Below are 18975 nucleotides of genomic sequence, written 5' to 3'. Positions count from 1 at the left end.
CCTTTAACATTTCAGACTTTTAATTCTCATATATAAATTATAATATTTATAACTAATATTTTAAACTAATATTTAAATTTATTTTCCAAATATCAAGACATTGAAAAGTGTTAAAAGCAGTTCACTTAGAATTTTAAAGTTGCTTAATAGCCTTATTTTATCCATAAAATTATAGAAAGACAAAAATAATTTCCCCCAAATAATCCTATCATTGCCATTGTTGGTAAGCTTTCTTACCTTCAGCAGATAGACCTTGCACATTTACTCCTCTGGCTGCTAGAAAGCTAAGGCAGACATCAACATTTTCAATCTGCAACATAAAAAGAAATAACAACCAACTAAGAGACTTTTCACTCCACAGTAAGTAAGAATGAGATTGGGAGGAACAAAATGGGAAAGAAAGAGCATGAATACTTTGCATTCATTACATAGTACAGCTCTTTACTAGATTTTAACAAGAATTATTATGGTTAATTAGGCAATTGCTATAAAGCTTCCATTGTCCAGTTTAGCACTTACAAACAATTCATAAAGCCTTGTAGCAGAATGGCATTCTGGTAAATCAGCAACCCACCTACTTAACATAAAACCAGATTTTGTGCTTTACAAATAAATCTCAATGAAAGCATCTTTAGAAGATGTAACACTGTGTGTGTTCAGGAAGATGTTACAGCAAAAATGACAGTTAGTAGGCATATTTGACAAATCCAAGGAAAGAAATAAATTTGAGAGTCCCTGACATTAAGTCTATATAAACTTTTTTCCCCTTTAATCTTAAAAATTAAAAATATTAAATTAATTTTACTTATTTCTTATCAGTGTAGAATCAAACAGACCTACTTTAGTAAAACAATGGATGTGTTGAAGAAAATAATGTCAGTGGACATTAACCCATCTTATTCAACTTAGTCAGACAATAAGTGAAATGAATAATCTAAATTGCAATTAACCTGATAGTGAAATATGGAGGGGGGCTATTACAAAGTACAATGAGAGATTTTTCAAACTGATTTGAAAAACCATAAAATTTCCTATATTCCTTAATAAATTTGAATTTCAGTTCGCATTTTCTAATCTCAAAAATGAAGGGTTTGGACCCTACAGCTTTTCCAAATCTAAACCTATTAAATATAATAGTATTCACAAATATGAAAATATTATACATGATAAGTTAATCTATATGTCCTATACATATTACATAAAGTATATAATATATAATGATGCTATGTATTCAAATATATAAGAGAATGTATAGAATATTTTATATATTTGTAAAAGACTGGAGAGGAAAGGGACAAAGAAGACAGGTGACAGAGGGAAGATGGGTGAGAAATAAGGGGAGGGAACAAAGGGAAGACAGAGAAGAAGGAAGACAGATTGGTTACTATTTTGAGGGGTTATTTCTATACTAGTTCCCTGCATATTTTAGACCAAGAGTTCTAAATTTTTCTTCTTATGTTCCCTTTATATTCAAACAATTTTATGATCCCCAAAGTGCCTTTGTTCATGTGGGAGATAAACATCTTGGATATTTTGAAAATAGTTCTGACTTCACAGATCCACCGAAAGTATCTTGGTGATGCCCAGACTCAGCCCCATATTTAGAAGGATAAAAATAAAAGAAGTGACATAAGATGCAACCAACTCAGAGATAGGGGAAGTAAGGGAGGGTGGTAGAAAATTTGAAGTTCAAATATTTTTACAAAAATGAATGTAGGGACAGTTAGGTGGTGTAGTAGATAGAGAGCCTTGATATCATCTTTTAAGAAATTATCAGGTGCTGAGTGAGATGAGCAGAACCAGAAAAACACTGTACACCCTAACAGCAACTCATTCCATCAGTGCAACAATCAGGGACAATTTGGGGTATCTGCAATGGAGAAGACCATCTGTATCCAGAGAAAGAACTGTGGAGTTTGAACAAAGACCAAGGACTATTACCTTTAATTTAGAAAAATCACTGATATCTTATTGTCTGATCTTGCTGTCTCTTATAATTTATGTCTCTTCCTTAATGATTTGCTTTCTCTCTCATCCCATTCAATTTGGATCAATGTATACCATGGAAACAATGTAAAGATTGACAAATTGCCTTCTGTAGGGGGTGGGGTGGGGTGGAGAGGGAAGTAAGATGGGGGGAACTGTAAAACTGAAAATAATTAAAATCTTTATAATTCAAAAAAATAAATTATCAGGGCAGCTAGGTGGTACAGTAAATAGAAAACCAGCCCTGGAGTCAGGAGGACCTGAGTTCAAATCCAGCCTCAGACACTTAATAATTACCTAGTTGGGTGACCTTAAGCAAGTCACTTAACCTCATTGCCTTGCAAAAAGGAAAAAAGACCAAAATACCCATTAAAAAGATGAATATTAAAAATAATTTTACATGTAATTGGGGAAATAAAATATTTTCAGAAAGAGTTTCAACTTAAATTATTTAAAGGAGCAGCATATACAAATTAAAAGTATAAAGGACATGTTCTAAACAGAATTATCATCCCACTGTGAATTCCCACTGTAATGCCTCATTTTGGAGTGAAGGTAGCTATCAGTCCTCAAAAGACATTTCTAAGGAAATGTGAGTTCTGATAAGTAATAACAAAGTTTGGAATATGGTCACAGTTAAATACTGCAATCAGCTTAAAAACCAGCTCTGCAAACTACAGAACAGTTCATTTCCAGTGGACTGGCTCTTAGATAACAAATTCTTTGAGTCTGTAAAACCATGGAACAGATTTTTTTTTAAATGATCCTTAATTCTGAGCCGCTAGTTCCCTTGAGTTTCTTCGGTGACCAAGGTAATTATGGAAAGAGGAACAGAGAGTTCTAGAAATCACTGGTTAAATGATCTATAAGTATTAATATTCTCTGAGAGATACTGATCAAAAGCCAAGGTATAGTAGATAAATTGTGTGACTTAGAATTCATACAATGATTCAAAGCCTGTCTCTGCCACTTTCTAAATGTTTGATGCTCAGTGAGGCACCTAAAATCTCTGAACTTTCCATCTCCTCATTTGTAAAGGTAGAGAGGTTGGAATAAACTACCAGTTTTAAATTTATGATATTATGATATCAATATTTAGAGCAACACTAGCTCTCCTTTTATTAACAAAGAATTAGAAATTGAGGGGATGTCAATAAACTGAGGACTGAACAAGTTTTGGTATATGTGATGAAATACTTCTGTGGTACAAGAAATGATGACTTTGATAATCTTAGAACATGAATAGACTTGCATAAAATAATGAAGAATAAAATTAGAATAATCAAAAAAAGGTTGTAAACAATAACAACAATGTTGTTTAGGGAACAACTCTGACTGGCAAAGTCATTTGGACTATTTTAAATACCTAAATTAATTGCAAAAGATGAATGAAAGATAATACGATCTGCATCCAGAGAAAGAAAAGAGAAATAGAAGTTTGGATAGAATGATTTCACACACACACACACACACACACACACACAGAGAGAGAGAGAGAGAGAGAGAGAGAGAGAGAGAGAGAGAGAGAGAGACAGACACTGCTGGGGGAGGGAGAAAAAAGAAAAAAATTAACACTAAATCAGAAGAACGCAATATACATGGATCCATATATGTAACACACATGATACATAGGCAGGCCCATATTTACATGCATGTGCATGCCTATATATATATATATATACATATATATATATATATATGTATATATATATATATATATACAACTAAATGGAAATATGTTAAATAGGAGGAAATGCTTTTATCATTCATCCAGAGAAAATAATATTATTTTATGGAATCCCTGGTCACTTTATGTTGAAGTGTTTTTATATATAGAAGCAAAACAATAAAAAGAAGAAAATAATTGTCACCAAAATACCAGCATAATATTTGGGAAATATTTTCTTATTTTATCATCACAATATCTCTGTGGCTCCATTTTACAGATAAGGAATCTGAGACATACAGAGAGTAAAGTTACTTGCCTAGGATCACATATAACTATAGTTAATGTCAGTAAATGTTATGCAGAAGAACAAAGGTAAATATACTATGAAGAATGTGATAGTGACCAACCTCAATCATTATATGCCATAATATGCAATCACAAGATGGGTTACCTTGTTCTTTTCTTCTAACATTGAACATTAACATTATACAAAATTTAGGTTTAGAATTTTTATAATTCTTTCTGATTACATTTTGAAATCACTGTGTGTATCATTTTTCCTGGTTCTACTTTCTTCACTTTAGGTCATCTCTGTATGTCATGCCATTCTTACCTCAATAATTCCATATTCATCTTTTCTTATAAAATAGAAATATTCCATTACATTAATCTACTAAAATTAATTTAAAATACATTACTTCATGTCTTAAAAATTTCACATTTTTAAAATGAGACACAATTCTTTTAATGTGTTTTGATAATGCTTTTTCTGTTAAAACAGGGTTCAAAGGGGGAAATCATAATAAATATAAACTATTTAAATTAATATTATTTTGTTTATAAGCAATATAAAATTAAGTTAGAATGTAAGAATGGTCAGATTCACTTCATAAATAGATCTCTTAACACTTTTCTTTCACTAACAGAAGAAAAACTTGAGACTCTGAATCATAAAATGATTAAGCTGGATATATATTTTTACTTTTTTTAATAAGACATGTATAGATTAGTTCCCCAAAAGTAATTTTTACTTAAAAAAGAGAAACAGAAATAATTATATATAATATATAATATATATCTATACTTAATAATATCACAAAACTACTAAGCAGATTATATCTCAACAATTATCCTCTTTTAATAAACAGTTTTCTGAGATATTAATTCATTTTCCTTGAGTTCCTCAAAGAAATAAGAAAAAATATTTATGTGAAATTCCAAAAATAAAAGAGGAAAAAATAGGATGATAATGTTCATAATCATCATCTACAAGAACAGAATATAGATTATGCTCATATGAGGAAAATTAAGAATGGACAAAAAATTCTGATCGATATTTGGTGGGAGTGAATAAAATAATGTTACAATATTTGGTATAATGACATTAATTAAATTAAAATAGACATCAAGCAAGTTGCTGCTTGTATTCATGTCTCACTTAAATTTTAAGTATTTTAAAAATAGAAACTAATGAGTAATTATGACAGAATACAGCTGAATTGTTCTTCTATTATTATCATCAAGTGCAACTTGAAGAATGTTTTCCAAATCTTCATATGGGCTCTGAACAGAGAGATCATTGTTATTTTTTACCAAGGATGATTTTGCCAGAATTCTATATGTCTTCTATTCATGGAAAACAAATTACTAAGTTAATGCAGCAGAAAGTAAACATATAAAACATCAGTTCCTCGTAAAAAGATCAAACTGTTTTATAGAGACTATTATTCACTAAAGGGAGGGATGAATAATTTGGCATTTACACATACTTTAAAAAATAAATGATTCTTTAAGGGCCACTCTACTGTGCTAAGAAGTTTCTCATGCATATAGGTTGTCTTTGATGATGCTTCTGTTCAAATAAACATGGGCTCTCTGTCAGTTTAACTGTTACTGCCTATACTTGGGGTTTACTTTAGATTTCTTCTTAAACTCTAAAGCAAGATACACTGAGTTGGACAGTCTTTGGGGATTTGCATTCATTGCCATAAATCCTTTCGCAATTAACTGGCAAATTTTACATCCTCTGGGACACCCTAGGATGTAGAAACTGCACCAAAGAACTGTAAAAATACTAAAGCAGGGCTTACGGTGAAACAATTATTACAATGCTTTCTAATTTTTCTTTTTTTTCAGCTAAAATAATGTTAAAGGAAAACATTTTAAGAGGAAAAACTTGTGGAAGTCAAGGAAGAGAGAGGAGGGGAGAAAAAAGGCAGAGAGAGAGAGAAGAGACAGAACGACGAGAGGAAAGGTAGAGGAGGGGAGGGAGAGATGGAGGGGGAGGGGAGAGAGAGAGAGAGAGAGAGAGAGAGAGAGAGAGAGAGAGAGAGAGAGAGAGAGAGAGAGAGAGAGAGAGAATCAAAGAGACAGAGAGAAACAGACAGAGACAGACAGACAGGGATAGAGAGAGCAAGCAGGAGAGAGTGGGACAGAGGGAGGGAGAATATGATTTTAAAAAAATCCAGAGACAAAGATGGTTATAGAAACTGAGACCGAGGCAGATTGATATAGCCAGGAAGAGCTGGGTTGAACATTTGGAAATCTCTCTCCTTTACTAAAATTAAATTATGGTTGCTTGACAGTACTGCTGTTCCTGAGGCATTTTTCATAGCAAGTGTGTGCCTTTTTATAAAAGTGAGTCAGAAGACTGATGCCATAAACATCTGATGTAATTTCTTGTAGGTCATTAACAACCCCTGTCACCTATTTTTAAAAGTTATTTTTGTGAGAGTCCAAAAGAAGGTTATAAGTCAGTCTAACACAAGATTAGTAGAATGAACTCCTTCCAAGCCACATGACTATAATTTTTAACATGGAAATGTACAAAACAACAGAAAATCATACTACTATTGAGACTTCATTTATGACACTGGTTGTAAGAAGAAAAGGAGAGGGAAGTAACAGAGGAAAAAGATAAGAAAAAGAATTACCAAAGAATTTTCTTCTTCACATTCATCTCAATCACTATTTGCTTTATAGATGATATGAATGATGTGAAACCATCCATAATTTATCAATTGATCCCAAATGTCTTAAAAATTATTTTACCTCCATTTTATTCACTTTAATTAGTATATACCAAAAGAATCATGAATATTAAATTGTTCACTTGTCAATTTGCAGGGGCGGTGTGTTTAGAACACTTGACCTAAAATGAATTCAAACTTTGGTATCTACTATGTGGTTACAGGAAAATCCTTTAAATACTTTTAGTCTCAGTTTTCCAATCTGTAACATAGGAATAACAACTGCTTTACTTAACTCTCAGGGGTAACTGAAACAATTAAATGAAATAACATATTCAAATTCTTCACAAAAACTTAAATAACTTATAAATGCCAGTTGTAATTATCATCTGTTATTGTCAGATCCAAAAGATATTTTTCAAGAGTTATTTGATACACTGGTAAATATCCAAAGGGACATTGCTGAACATCAACATTGCATAAATATATTCTTATCTCTATTTAAAAGTCGCTTTGGTCCTTTAGCCATATTTATTGTGCTATAGAAGAATTTCAATTTAACAAATTAACATGCAGTAATGAATACAGAGCAATACGCTAAAAGGTTAGGTTGGGAGAACATAGCATTTACACAAAATTCCTATCATCACAGACCTATTAGGAATATAAGTCATAAGAAATTGTCATACAAAACACAATGGAGCCAAATTTTGTGAGAGAAGAGATGGCAGGAGGTCTTAGGTTAAGTTAAAATGAAAATTCCCTAACATAAAAGGAACTGCCTTATTAAATTCACCTATAAAGTACCGGGAGCCAAAGTAGGTAGAGATAAGCTCTGAAACTGCTGGTAGAGGTACTCCATTAGTTCTGCATTGCTCCATTTGCTAATATTGCTGCCCCTTCTCCACCCCAACCTCCTTTGTCCATTTACTCCCATCTTGAAAGTAAATCTGACAACCTAAGATCAGAACTCTAGATTCTTCCCAGGGCATTGTAGGTTGCAAGAAAATGGGCATAAAATCCAGACTTTATGTCTGGTGGTACCAATGAATGATTTTTCTCTCCCCAGCATGTATTTTCCCTGACCTTCTATTGATGAATTTACTTAAAGTAAATAGACATATATGTAACTTGGCTCTGACATATGATAAGTGCATTAAGTATATGCAAAGCCGATGCTTCATGAGATATGAGAAAAAAAGCCAGTGAAAGGGAAGAAAGCTCAAGGAAGGCTCCTTCAAGTTTTTAGTATCTGAGTGGAGTTTTAAAAATTAGAAGAATTCACAGATAAAGATGAGAAAAGAAGGCATTCTAATCGGTCAGGTATATGAAACAGCATATGCAAAATACCCCTAAGCAGAAAACATCAGGGATTTTTATGGTTTAGAATTGTCCAATTTAGTTAAAGCGTAGAATACATGAAAGACAGGAGGATAACTACAGACTACAAAAGTCAGGCAATATTCCAAAGTTAAACACAGGATTGGGAACTTCACCTGGTAGGTGATAGGGAAACTCTAAGGATTTCCAGGTAGAGTTCTCTTAATTTATTGTGTGCCTTGACATCTCTACTTACATATCTGGTTTTTCATCTCCTTTGCTATATTAAATCCATCTTTTACCCCTTAACTCTATATATAATCACCCATGGACTTATTCTAGACCTTTCCCTTCTCTGTCAACATCCTCTTATCTTTGTAATCTCATCCATTCCCATGGCTTCAAGTGTCACCTCTATTTAGGTCACTCCAAGATTTACACCTTCAGTCCATATCCTTCAACTAAGATCCAAATCCAATCACCAACAACCTGTTGGGCATTTAGCACTGGATGGGTATCTCAATATAAGAAGAAATCATTTTCTTTCCTTTCAAATCCATTCCTCTTCCAAACTTCCTTATATCTGAGACAAACACCACCATCTTTCCCATAACCCAAGTGACTGGATAACTTTAGTTATCACTGATTTTTTTTCTATCTTTCACTTACCATATCTAATCAATTGCCAAGTTGAAGTGAACAGACTCCCCAGATCAGTCAACAAAGTCCTCACATACTTCAGCCTCTTAGAATGTCTAGTTTTCTTCAAATCTCAGGTCTTGGGCTACCTCCATGAAACCTTCCATGATCCTGGTAGATTCATTCCTTCACAATACCTCATACTTTATATTTACCAATGTGTTTGCCATGTTTCTCCAGATAAAATGTAAGCCTCTTTTCATTGTATAACTTAATACTTGTTAAGTGATTTGACTAACGTGTTATTTCTTAACAGAAGTACCTCATACAAGTTTCTGTTTCTGCTTTGTTTACCAATTCTTTGTGTAAATTCCAAGACAAATGTATCATAGTCAGTAGTAATATACAATTCAGTTTTTAGAAACAGCAAGGAGCTTGCAATAAAAACTTTGGCTAAAAATCCAGTTATGTGTCTATGAGTTTTCATGTTTTTTCTCTTAAGTAGACACTCAAATTCCATTCTTATCATTGCCCTCTCTTGTAGAGGGCAATAATAATTTAAAATAACTTTGGCTAGAAGATTTAATAAAATATTGCAGTTAATGGAGTTTTACATTCAATAAATTCCTGATGTTAGTTTTTTTAAAAAATTCTTCCCAGTTATTAAAATAAAAAGTTATGATTAAAATTCTCTCAAGGTATCTATGGCACTATGGTAACTGCCTATTTGTTGCCATGGCAAACCACAGTTTTTCTATCTTTGAACTAATCTACAAACACTATATTTTTTTTTCCTTTCAATAAACACAGATGGGATTTATTTTACTATTATAAATGGTCTAATAAATTGTAACCACATCAGACTTCTCTATATCAGTTGACTCCCCTCTCAACCCTCAATTCTGTTTCACAGCAACTAATAGTGAATATTGACATTTGACTAATGACTTTAGTCACTGGACCTTCCATAGTTGCTTTCATAACTACCCTTACAATGATGCAAAACCCCAGGATCAATGTATGTAAATTGTCTTCTTAGGAAAGCTGCACTTAATATCCATTAAGGAGAGGCAGTACAGTGACTTTAGGTCTAAAGGATTGGAGTGCTTTCATGCTCGCTCTCTCTCTCTCTCTCTTTCTCTCTCTCCATATATACATGTATATATGTATATATTTCCATGGCAACAAATATGTACTATATATGTCTTTCAGAGCAAGAGGAAAAGGTATACATATATATATATATATATGTATATAATTCAGAAATATATATATATATATGCATAGAGGAAAAGAAGGAACTGACAAACTACACCACTATCTTTGCCAAGAAAAGCCCATAAAGGGACATGAAGAGTCAGACCTGACTGAATATCAGCATGCATAAATGAATGTACGTATTTACATACATTTGTGCAATGAAAGAATTTATTTTATTTGCATGTTTTTTTTATAGTCTTTGTCTCTCTTAAACTCTAAGGCTCCTGTCAACACTAAATCCATGATCCTTTGAGACAACCATGAAAGTTCCTGCAAGTTTACTTTCAAGGAGTCTATAATCCATGTGTACACCGGAAAGATAGCTAGATAGTAAATTACACAAATAGCAGTCTGTTTACTCCCATTTTGATGAACATTGTTTCAAAGTCAAAATTTACTGGGAACCTACTATGTGCTGGCTACAAGGGAAACAAAGGCATAAAGGAAATATGATTTCCTTTTATGCTCCATGAGAAGTTAAAAAAGAGAAAAATAAAAAAAGAAATCCATTGAAAACAGAAACAAAGCACTAAAACTTCCTTAAAATAAACTTCATTGTTCTCATTTTAATAATATAATAAATATTAATAATCATTATAATAATTTATCGTAATAAATAATAGTAAAAATGTGGTAGTAGAAGAATTTTTTAAAGAACTACTTTTAAAGCATCTTAAATCAATTGCTTATGCTTCACATGAAATTTTGTTGCTGTCCACAATGAGTCTGTTAGTTCTCAAATTATCTAATGGGGGAAAAAATTGCAGGAAAACTGTATTTCAAAGAGGGGGAAAAAATCACATCTTTTGAAGTACATATGAAAAGAGTCAGAACTCTAAAGTTCTTTCAGACTACCAGAATTCATTGAAGTAATTTTTTTGATTGAAAGGGTCAATATTCATCCATAAACAAGCTATTTATAATTTAGTGAACAGGAACAGACACAGCATAATAGAATTTTAGAACTAGCAGAGACCTGGGAGTCCTTAGAAAACTTTTGGTTAAGTCTTTGTAAAGTAAAATGAAACATAAAGGATTCTGATCCTTTACTAATGTTCACCAAGGATAGATTCTTCGAGGAGGTTTACATATTATTTAGGATGGTGACCATATTTAGTAAGATTTTTAAAATTTACAATAATAAGACCTCATACTTATTAATACTTAAATTCTGCAGAATCATTTATGCATTTTCTCATTTGACATATTGACAGAATTAAAAATTCATATTAAAAACACTATTTGAATCTTTCTGTTGGCAAAACGTTCTCTAAACAAGATTTAAAGACTTAAAAATAATAGTATGTCCCTTTCCCAACAAGAAAGTCAACTTGGAATCGAAGGAGCTATGTTGCGAACAAAGTCTGATATGTTAAAGTTACCTTCAAAAGACTGAAAAACTGATTCTGTTCTAAGTTGATGTTGGAAAACCAAAACTTACCTGATCTTCCTTGGACCCATGAGGAAATACGTGAGTAAATAATGGCCTTCCTTTCACTTCAGCTCCTGTGGCTTACCTAACGTGGTTTATAAACTATATCTGTGCAGCAGAGTAAATTATAACTACCAATATGAAATGTATATCTCTCAACATAAAGTAAAACCCTTGATGGCCTCCTCTCATTTACTATCACATGGGATAGTCATCAAAAATAATCATGGGAAAGAATCATATTCCATAAGTTGTCTAATTTAGCTTTCAAATAACTACCCATGAATCTCCTGAACTTTTTCAAGGAGCTATTCATAGGCAGCAAATGTGTATCACATAAAAATATTTTCCTGGGAAACTCCCCCACCCACTGTTGCATGCAATATTAGAAATCGTGAGTTTATATACCAGCAGCTGAACTTCAAAGCTTAAAAATCAGCTACTTGGGGCATTTATCAATTAGAAACTTATTTCACCATTGAGCTACCATGTAGGGGAAAACAATGATTTTTTTTTTCTCTCCTCACAGCAGCTTTGATGGAGGCAACATACAGACTTTTCAATTATTCTCATACAAATATACAAGGTTCAAGTAAATTGGTTTCAAGAATTTTTAATAAGTTAAAGACATTCAACAAATTGTTGGAGTTATTACAGTTCTATTATGTCTTTTCTAAATGACAATCCCAAATATTCGGTTAGAAAGCAGACCTCAGAATCAGGAAAACTGGGAGTCAAGTTCTGCTTTTGACACATACTCACTTTGTGGTTCTTGGTAACTCAACCCTTTCAAAGTTCTAAGTAACACTATGGCAGACTATTTCCTGACATAGTAATAGTTGGAGTTCCCTTACCTAAGACTTCCTTCTATCAGTGAAATCACAGATCTGATCCCTATCACATTGCTATTTTTTTTAATGATCAATCAATCTAGTAAGCACTAATTACAGGCACTGATATAAGTAGTAACAATACAAAGATAAAATGAAACACTCTGTATCCTGAGCAAGAATGCATTCTATTAGAGATAAAAAAATATAACTAAAATTAAATAAAAATCAATCATTGAAATATATTAAATGATTTATTGACAGACCTAGTTTAACTATTTGATTTAACAGATGGAGAAACTGATCCTCAAAGGATCTCAGTGATAGTGATAATTTAGAAACAAAATTAAAACAAATTCAGTTTCCTTGATTTCAAATACTAGGCTCTTTTCACTATATAACACCCAACTCTAGAAGTTACAGAAGTGACATTTAAAGAACGGCAATATTTTTCTCTCATTGCCCCATTTTTTTTAAGTGAATTCAAAGAATTACAAATTCTAGAGGAAGGGCATTGGGATCAAAGGCCTTCAGAGGTACAGAAGGAGATCTTAGGTTCCATCAAATCAAACTAAACCTAACCAAAAATCCTTTCTGTAATATATCTGCCTAGTAATCTAGCTTTCAGAAAAAGCATGATATAATATCTTAGTTCTCAATGGTTTTGGTCTCAGGATTACTTTACACTCTTAGAAAGTATTGAGTCATTCAAAGAACTTTTGTGTACATGGATTATCTCTATTGATATTTACTCTATGAGAAAGCAAAACATTTATTATTATTATTATCATTATTATTATTATTAAACCAATATTATTAAACCAACTATATAGAAGGATTCAGGCAACTCCCAAAGCTCCTAGATCAAATGATTGGAACCAAGGGATAGGCTACTGAACCTACAGTCAGGGAATCCTAGGATCAAATGTCATTTAAATAAATAATAGTGTAACTCAGGGTAAATAATATTTCTGTACTTCAGTTACCTTGTCTACAAAATGAGGGGGTTGTATTCAATGGTTTCTCAGGACCCTCATCATTCTAGCACCTCTATCACCCATTCTATACAATCATTTTACTTGAAGAAGTCCAATGGAAGGGAAAGCATTATGTTCAGATATAGTCTATCCCATTTTTGAGAGCTCTCAATATTAACATCTTTTATCAATAATGTTGGAATATGTCACTCCGACACATCCTCTGATGTCTTCTACTTCTGTACTTCTCTAACTCCTAAAAACTCTAAACCAAGAAAATCAATATCCAAGGAGCAATGCATAAGGCCAACAAAGCAATACATTCTATTGCAATTGTTGTTGGTCCTTCATTATCTTAACAGAATCATTGACATCAGGAGGTGATGTGTAACTGGCAAGTGAATTGGATTTCAGTGAATCAGAACTGTGCAAAGTCATAAGCCTTACTCTTTCCTCCAAAGTCATCAGAGACCAATGGCAAGATATAAGCCAAGATGACTCTGGAGTCCATGAAGACCTTGACCTTTTTTAAGCTAGAGTCTCTCAAATCTCAGTGTGTCTGAGGTAACTCCCATTCAAATATATATAAATACATATATATATACATATTTATATAAACTTTCCCAGTAATATTGCTCTATTTCAATATTTCAGTTTTCTGTTATCTGAGGAGAGAAGAGGAGGACAGACAAGCTTATCTTGGGGAAACTGCATATTAGTTTCTAATGACTGCAAATTCTCTCTGAAGCAAAGATTGATCCTTTTAACACCGATTTTGATAATGCTTATTACTTAGAATCACATGACAGTATCAAACCACTAAATAAAAATAAAGTGCAGGTCATCAAAAGGGGGAATGAAAAGATATAGATATATATATATATATATATATATATATATATATATATATAGACACACACACACACACACACACATATATATGATTGGGATCAGGCTACAGCAATGAATTGGAATGGAACAGGCATTTATTTAACATGCTAGACATTCTGCTAAGGGACTTACAAATATTTTCTCAATTAATCTTTTCAAAAACCCTGGAAGGTTAGTTTTATTATCTGCTTGTTACAGTTGAGGAAGCTGAGGCAGATAATGAAATGACTTGCTTAATGTCATCTAGGTTTTAAGTACCATGTGACCTTGTGATTATGTACCACAGGTCAGATTTGAACTCCAAACCTGACTCTCTATACATTGCACCGATGAGATTCTCAGTTCCTAGACTTTTTTTTTCTTCTTTTTATTTCTTGCTTCTTTCAGAAACAAGAAATTGCTTAACATCTTCAAGGTAACTGATAATCTTGCTGTCCAAGTATTCTATTGTTAAGATATTTGTCATCTACTGTCACTAGATTTAACTGACATGACAAACCCTCCAGAAATGCGCTATTTCTTCCATGGGACTTTGTTTTTGCAATTCCACATATCTATAAGACAGTGGATGTGCTATATTTCTAAGTAGCACTGTCCAATTAGGTCCTTGGGATTTAGATCAATAGGTCCTTTTAAAAATGAAACTCCTTAAGGACAAAGCCTCTTCCCCAAGGACTTAAGCTTTTGTTTTTCTAAGTTAGGTCTTTATGCCACTGCATTATTTGATTACATGTGGGTGTTAAAGTCAATTAAGCATACAAAAAGCCTGAAATTTGGAAAAAAACAATTTTTTTTTATTTTTCTAAAAAACCTTTTCAATATTTAAACATTAAGAGCAAGTGTTTAAATATTGAATTTAAAAATTAGAACACTTTCTAAAGAGAATAGTAGTTTTCTCATGTATAGTTTCCAGTAATATTATGTAATCTATTTATTTAACTGAAACTTTTGAAAGGAATATAAAAATACATTCTGGGAAACATTATCCACTTCTTTCAAATCTAAATAGCAAAACATGTAGCAGTGATAACTATTTCCACCATTAAACAAACTACCAGCACATCTAGCAAATAAATGAAAATAAAATATAGTTAAAATGCACATAGATTTTCAATTATTACTAACAATTTGAAATCTCTATCTAGTGCTTAACATATATATATATATATATATATATGTTTTAAGGTTTACAAAGTGTTTTGCAAATATCATATCATTTGTTTCTCACAACAACTGGGAGACAAGTGTCATTATCATCTCCTTTTTACAAGTGAGGAAATTAAGACAGAGAGGATAAAAGATTTGGGCAGGATGACAAAGTTAGAAACTATCTAATTTCAAATTTGAACTCATCATCCAGAGTCCATCATCAAGTCCAGATCCAGTGCTCTAATTAATGTACTCCTCAGTTACCTCTAGAATAAGTCATCTTTGACTAAACCAGCTCCCAATTCCAGTATAGCCTGCCTTACCTGTACATCTTGGCTCCCTGAGGTGCAGACTAGATGCTGACTTGACTTAATAGGATTTTAAATCCTTATGCTTAGAAAGCAAGTTTTCTATAGCAAACTTGGTTGTTCAGTATCTTTGAATGTTTCGATTCATTTTTATAGGGGATTAAAACTACATCAACCCATGCAGGAAATCACTTTCTTGACAATTTATTTTCTTAAAGAGCTATCTCTAAAACAAAGCATAAGTGACTTTTACAATTTGTCAGAGATGAAGGACTTCAATCAAGCTCTTCATTGCTTCAAAAGGGGCTCCTATCCCCTTTGAATCTTTAAATAATATGGTACCATTCTAATTAGTATAGGGCTATTCACATAATATGCTATAATTAATTATTATTAAAAGTTTATATTTAATTAACATTTAACAATGGTAAAAATAAACAAATTAAATGAAATTAAACAAAATGAAACTAACAATATGAAGATATTGATGAGCCACTTCTTCAGAACCTATCCAAAGGATTGTAATATGATAGAATGGAAAATTATAGATTTAAAGTTGGAAGAGAATGACCTTAGCAAGCATTAAGTCCAACCTCCCAGCTTTTACAGATGAGGAAAGTGAAGTGTGGAAAAGTTAATCATTATGCTCAGACTCAACAGCATGCACCAACAGAAGCATGATCTAAAGTCATTTGCTTTGATTGCAAATCCAGGGCTCTTTCAATTCTGTAGCACTACTTTGAAGCTATGTCAAAGGAATCTTGGCTAAACTAGATGCTAAGTTAACAGATTATACAGAGGTACTTGCTACAATTCATAAATAACAAATATATCCTCCAGACTCCAGGACCTATGCAAATTCTTCTTCACATTCAAGCCTTTTATAACCTATCTTTCTAATCTTATAACTTTCTCTGTGACCATACTCTACGATCCAGTGATACCAGCCTTCTGGTTATTCTACAAATTATACATTCCATCTCAGTGCCGGGCATTTTTTCTGACTATCCCTTAGGTTGGACCACTCTCTCTCTTCCACCCTCACTACTGGCCTGTCTGATTTCCTTTAAATCTCCATCAAAATTTCTCCTTCTCCAACCTTTTTTAATCCCAGTGCCTCTCTCAGTTAACTATTTCCTGTTTACCTTGTATCTGGCATAGAAGAAGAAGAATAAGGAAAAGATAAATTACTAATGTTATACTATCAGGATATGTTCATGGTGCTCACCCCTCTTTTCCAAGCAGAAAGAAATACTTCAGGGATCTATTTCAGAATCTACTGAACAAGTGAAACACAGTTAGGGAATTACTAGAGCAGCATGTTTCACTGTAATGATTTATACTCAGGAACAAACTGTCCAGTTCAAGCAAACTGTCTGGCTGTAATTGAAAGAGCATCAGACCATGAAATCAATAAAGTCCAAGCCCAGTTCTCATTCCCTTCCCCCTCTACTTTGTTGATCCAAAGGACTGGGTCTATATTTTCACAATAGGTCATCCTGTTTGGTGACTAAAAGACAAATTAGCAACAGATAGTATTAATGATGTGATTGCTTGGAGGGTCATGGCCCTGAGAGCTTGAAGAAGAAGGGGAGGAACAGTGAAAAGGAAGTCAAACCATAATTCACAAGACCACAGAGCTAAACTAGACTAAGACTTAGAGCTCCATTAGTCCAATTTTCTATTTTTTTTAAGATTGGTCTCCAGATCTAATACAGACTGGCCATCATCAGCCAACTCCAGTCAACTCCACTGCTGATCGGCACAAAAGCATTAACATGGTCTCTTTGTGACCTAAGATAGTCAGCTCCTTCCTTAGGTAGACCATTGACCTCATTCTCCACTTCTACCCTACTATTTTTGATTTTAGTACAGGTAACCAAGCAACTTCACCTCTTTTACAGCTCAGAACACCTGAAGCCTCATGGTACACCAGATTCATCCTCTATTTTTAGCTGAGTCACAAATGTGTACAATGATAGCCAGTTGCTCATTTAAAAAAAAAAGTAGTGTCTTTTGTTCTTTGATTGAATAAGGAATCAAAAGACAACACATACTTCTTCATAAAACCAGTCATATTGAAAATTGACTTTATATGTTCCATTCTCACTGTATTGTGTTTCCTTCAAAAAAAGGGCAATTTGGGGTGGCTAGGTGGTGCAGTGGATATAGCACCAGCCCTGGAGTCAGGAGTACCTGAGTTCAAATCCAGCCTCAGACACTTAATAATTACCTAGCTGTGTGGCCTTGGGCAAGCCACTTAACCCCATTTGCCTTGTAAAAAAAAACTTTTAAAAAAGGCAATTTGTACCTATGCATAGTTGTATTTGATCAAATTCAGGACAACTGGCAATGGCCCAGGACACAGTTGATGATCTTGGCATCCCAAGTGCTAAAAGATCCAAAGTGTTTGATTAAGTTGTCTTCATGCTTGTTGGAACAATTTTTTTCTCATCTTTCCCACTTTGTCAAGGGAAGTCTTTGCATTCTTTAGGTAGATATTCCTTAATTGTCTCATAAATTTGAAATCTGCCAGTTACACTCGACCTGGTTTAGTTCATCTGTCCACATGGTGTGTCCACTGTGCAAGCTATAGCTTTTTGGAGCCACAAGTGAGAGTTGGGTGAAAGTGATGACCAGTCCTGAAAAGAGCCTGGCAAGTCCTCCCACCAGAGGTGTTAATCTTCTCTGAATACTCCATATATAATCTCGAGATTTGGAGTTAGAGCTCCATTAGTCCAATTTTTTATTTTTTTTTTAAGATTGGTCTGCAGATCTAATACAGACTGGCCATCATCAGCCAACTCCTGAGCTGAGTTTCAGTCCTGTCTCAGGCATTTTCTAGTGTGTGACCCTAACCAAGTCAGTAATACCTCTCTTGACTTCAGTTTGTCCTCATCTATAAAACTGAGATTTAAAAGCAAGAGCAAAAACAAAAAAATTTCTTCAATAGGGTTATTAGAATCAAATGTGATTATCCATATATATAACTGAAACTTTATCTATGTGTGTATATTTGTATAGTATAAACTTTTAAGAATTTTATAAATATTTTTACTATTATTATTTTTAATCATTTTCAAAAGATTTTCAGAGGAAGGTAAAAAATTGTTAATCCTAGATAAAAATCACCAAATATATTTTACAAAAATTCAGAAAAAATTATTGTGGTTATGTGTAGACACAGCATATTTTTGTTACAGAGACCACTGGCCCTGTATAACAAAAGCTTTGGTTAAATGGAAAACTAAGGGAATGTGTTTACCAACACAGCTCTTTTTTTGCTTCAATTCAAATGTTGTAAAATAAATTTATCTACCTTCCTGCCTTAATAAATACAACACAAATGAATATATTTTATTTTTTCTTGACAGTTAAGACAAAACAAATGGGGACATTAGCAATTTCATTCTGAGTTCCAATGGTAATAATTTAGCCAAAAACCATTTTTAGAGATGGGATCAAGCATCCAGGGTATGCCTCCATATTGAGTTTTTGTTTCATTGCTGTTTAAAAATTTCTCAATTTATAGCTTGTTTTCTTGT

At 33.0% G+C, this 18975-nt stretch overlaps 1 protein-coding gene across 8 annotated transcripts in view; it reads right to left on the bottom strand.

Annotated features, from left to right (window-relative positions):
- Window positions 1-18975, bottom strand: part of NAV3 (neuron navigator 3) — a 1126484-nt gene that overhangs the window by 299875 nt on the left and 807634 nt on the right. For all 8 annotated transcript variants that reach the window (XM_074226484.1, XM_074226477.1, XM_074226479.1 and 5 more), the window contains one exon: window positions 238-310. In XM_074226484.1, the coding sequence (XP_074082585.1) occupies window positions 238-310 (73 nt within the window). The remainder of the gene's footprint in view (window positions 1-237; window positions 311-18975) is intronic.

Source organism: Macrotis lagotis, chromosome 2, assembly GCF_037893015.1.
Source record: "Macrotis lagotis isolate mMagLag1 chromosome 2, bilby.v1.9.chrom.fasta, whole genome shotgun sequence".
In the NCBI taxonomy this organism is placed as follows: domain Eukaryota; kingdom Metazoa; phylum Chordata; class Mammalia; order Peramelemorphia; family Peramelidae; genus Macrotis; species Macrotis lagotis.
This window is presented reverse-complemented; position numbering and strand designations above follow the sequence as displayed.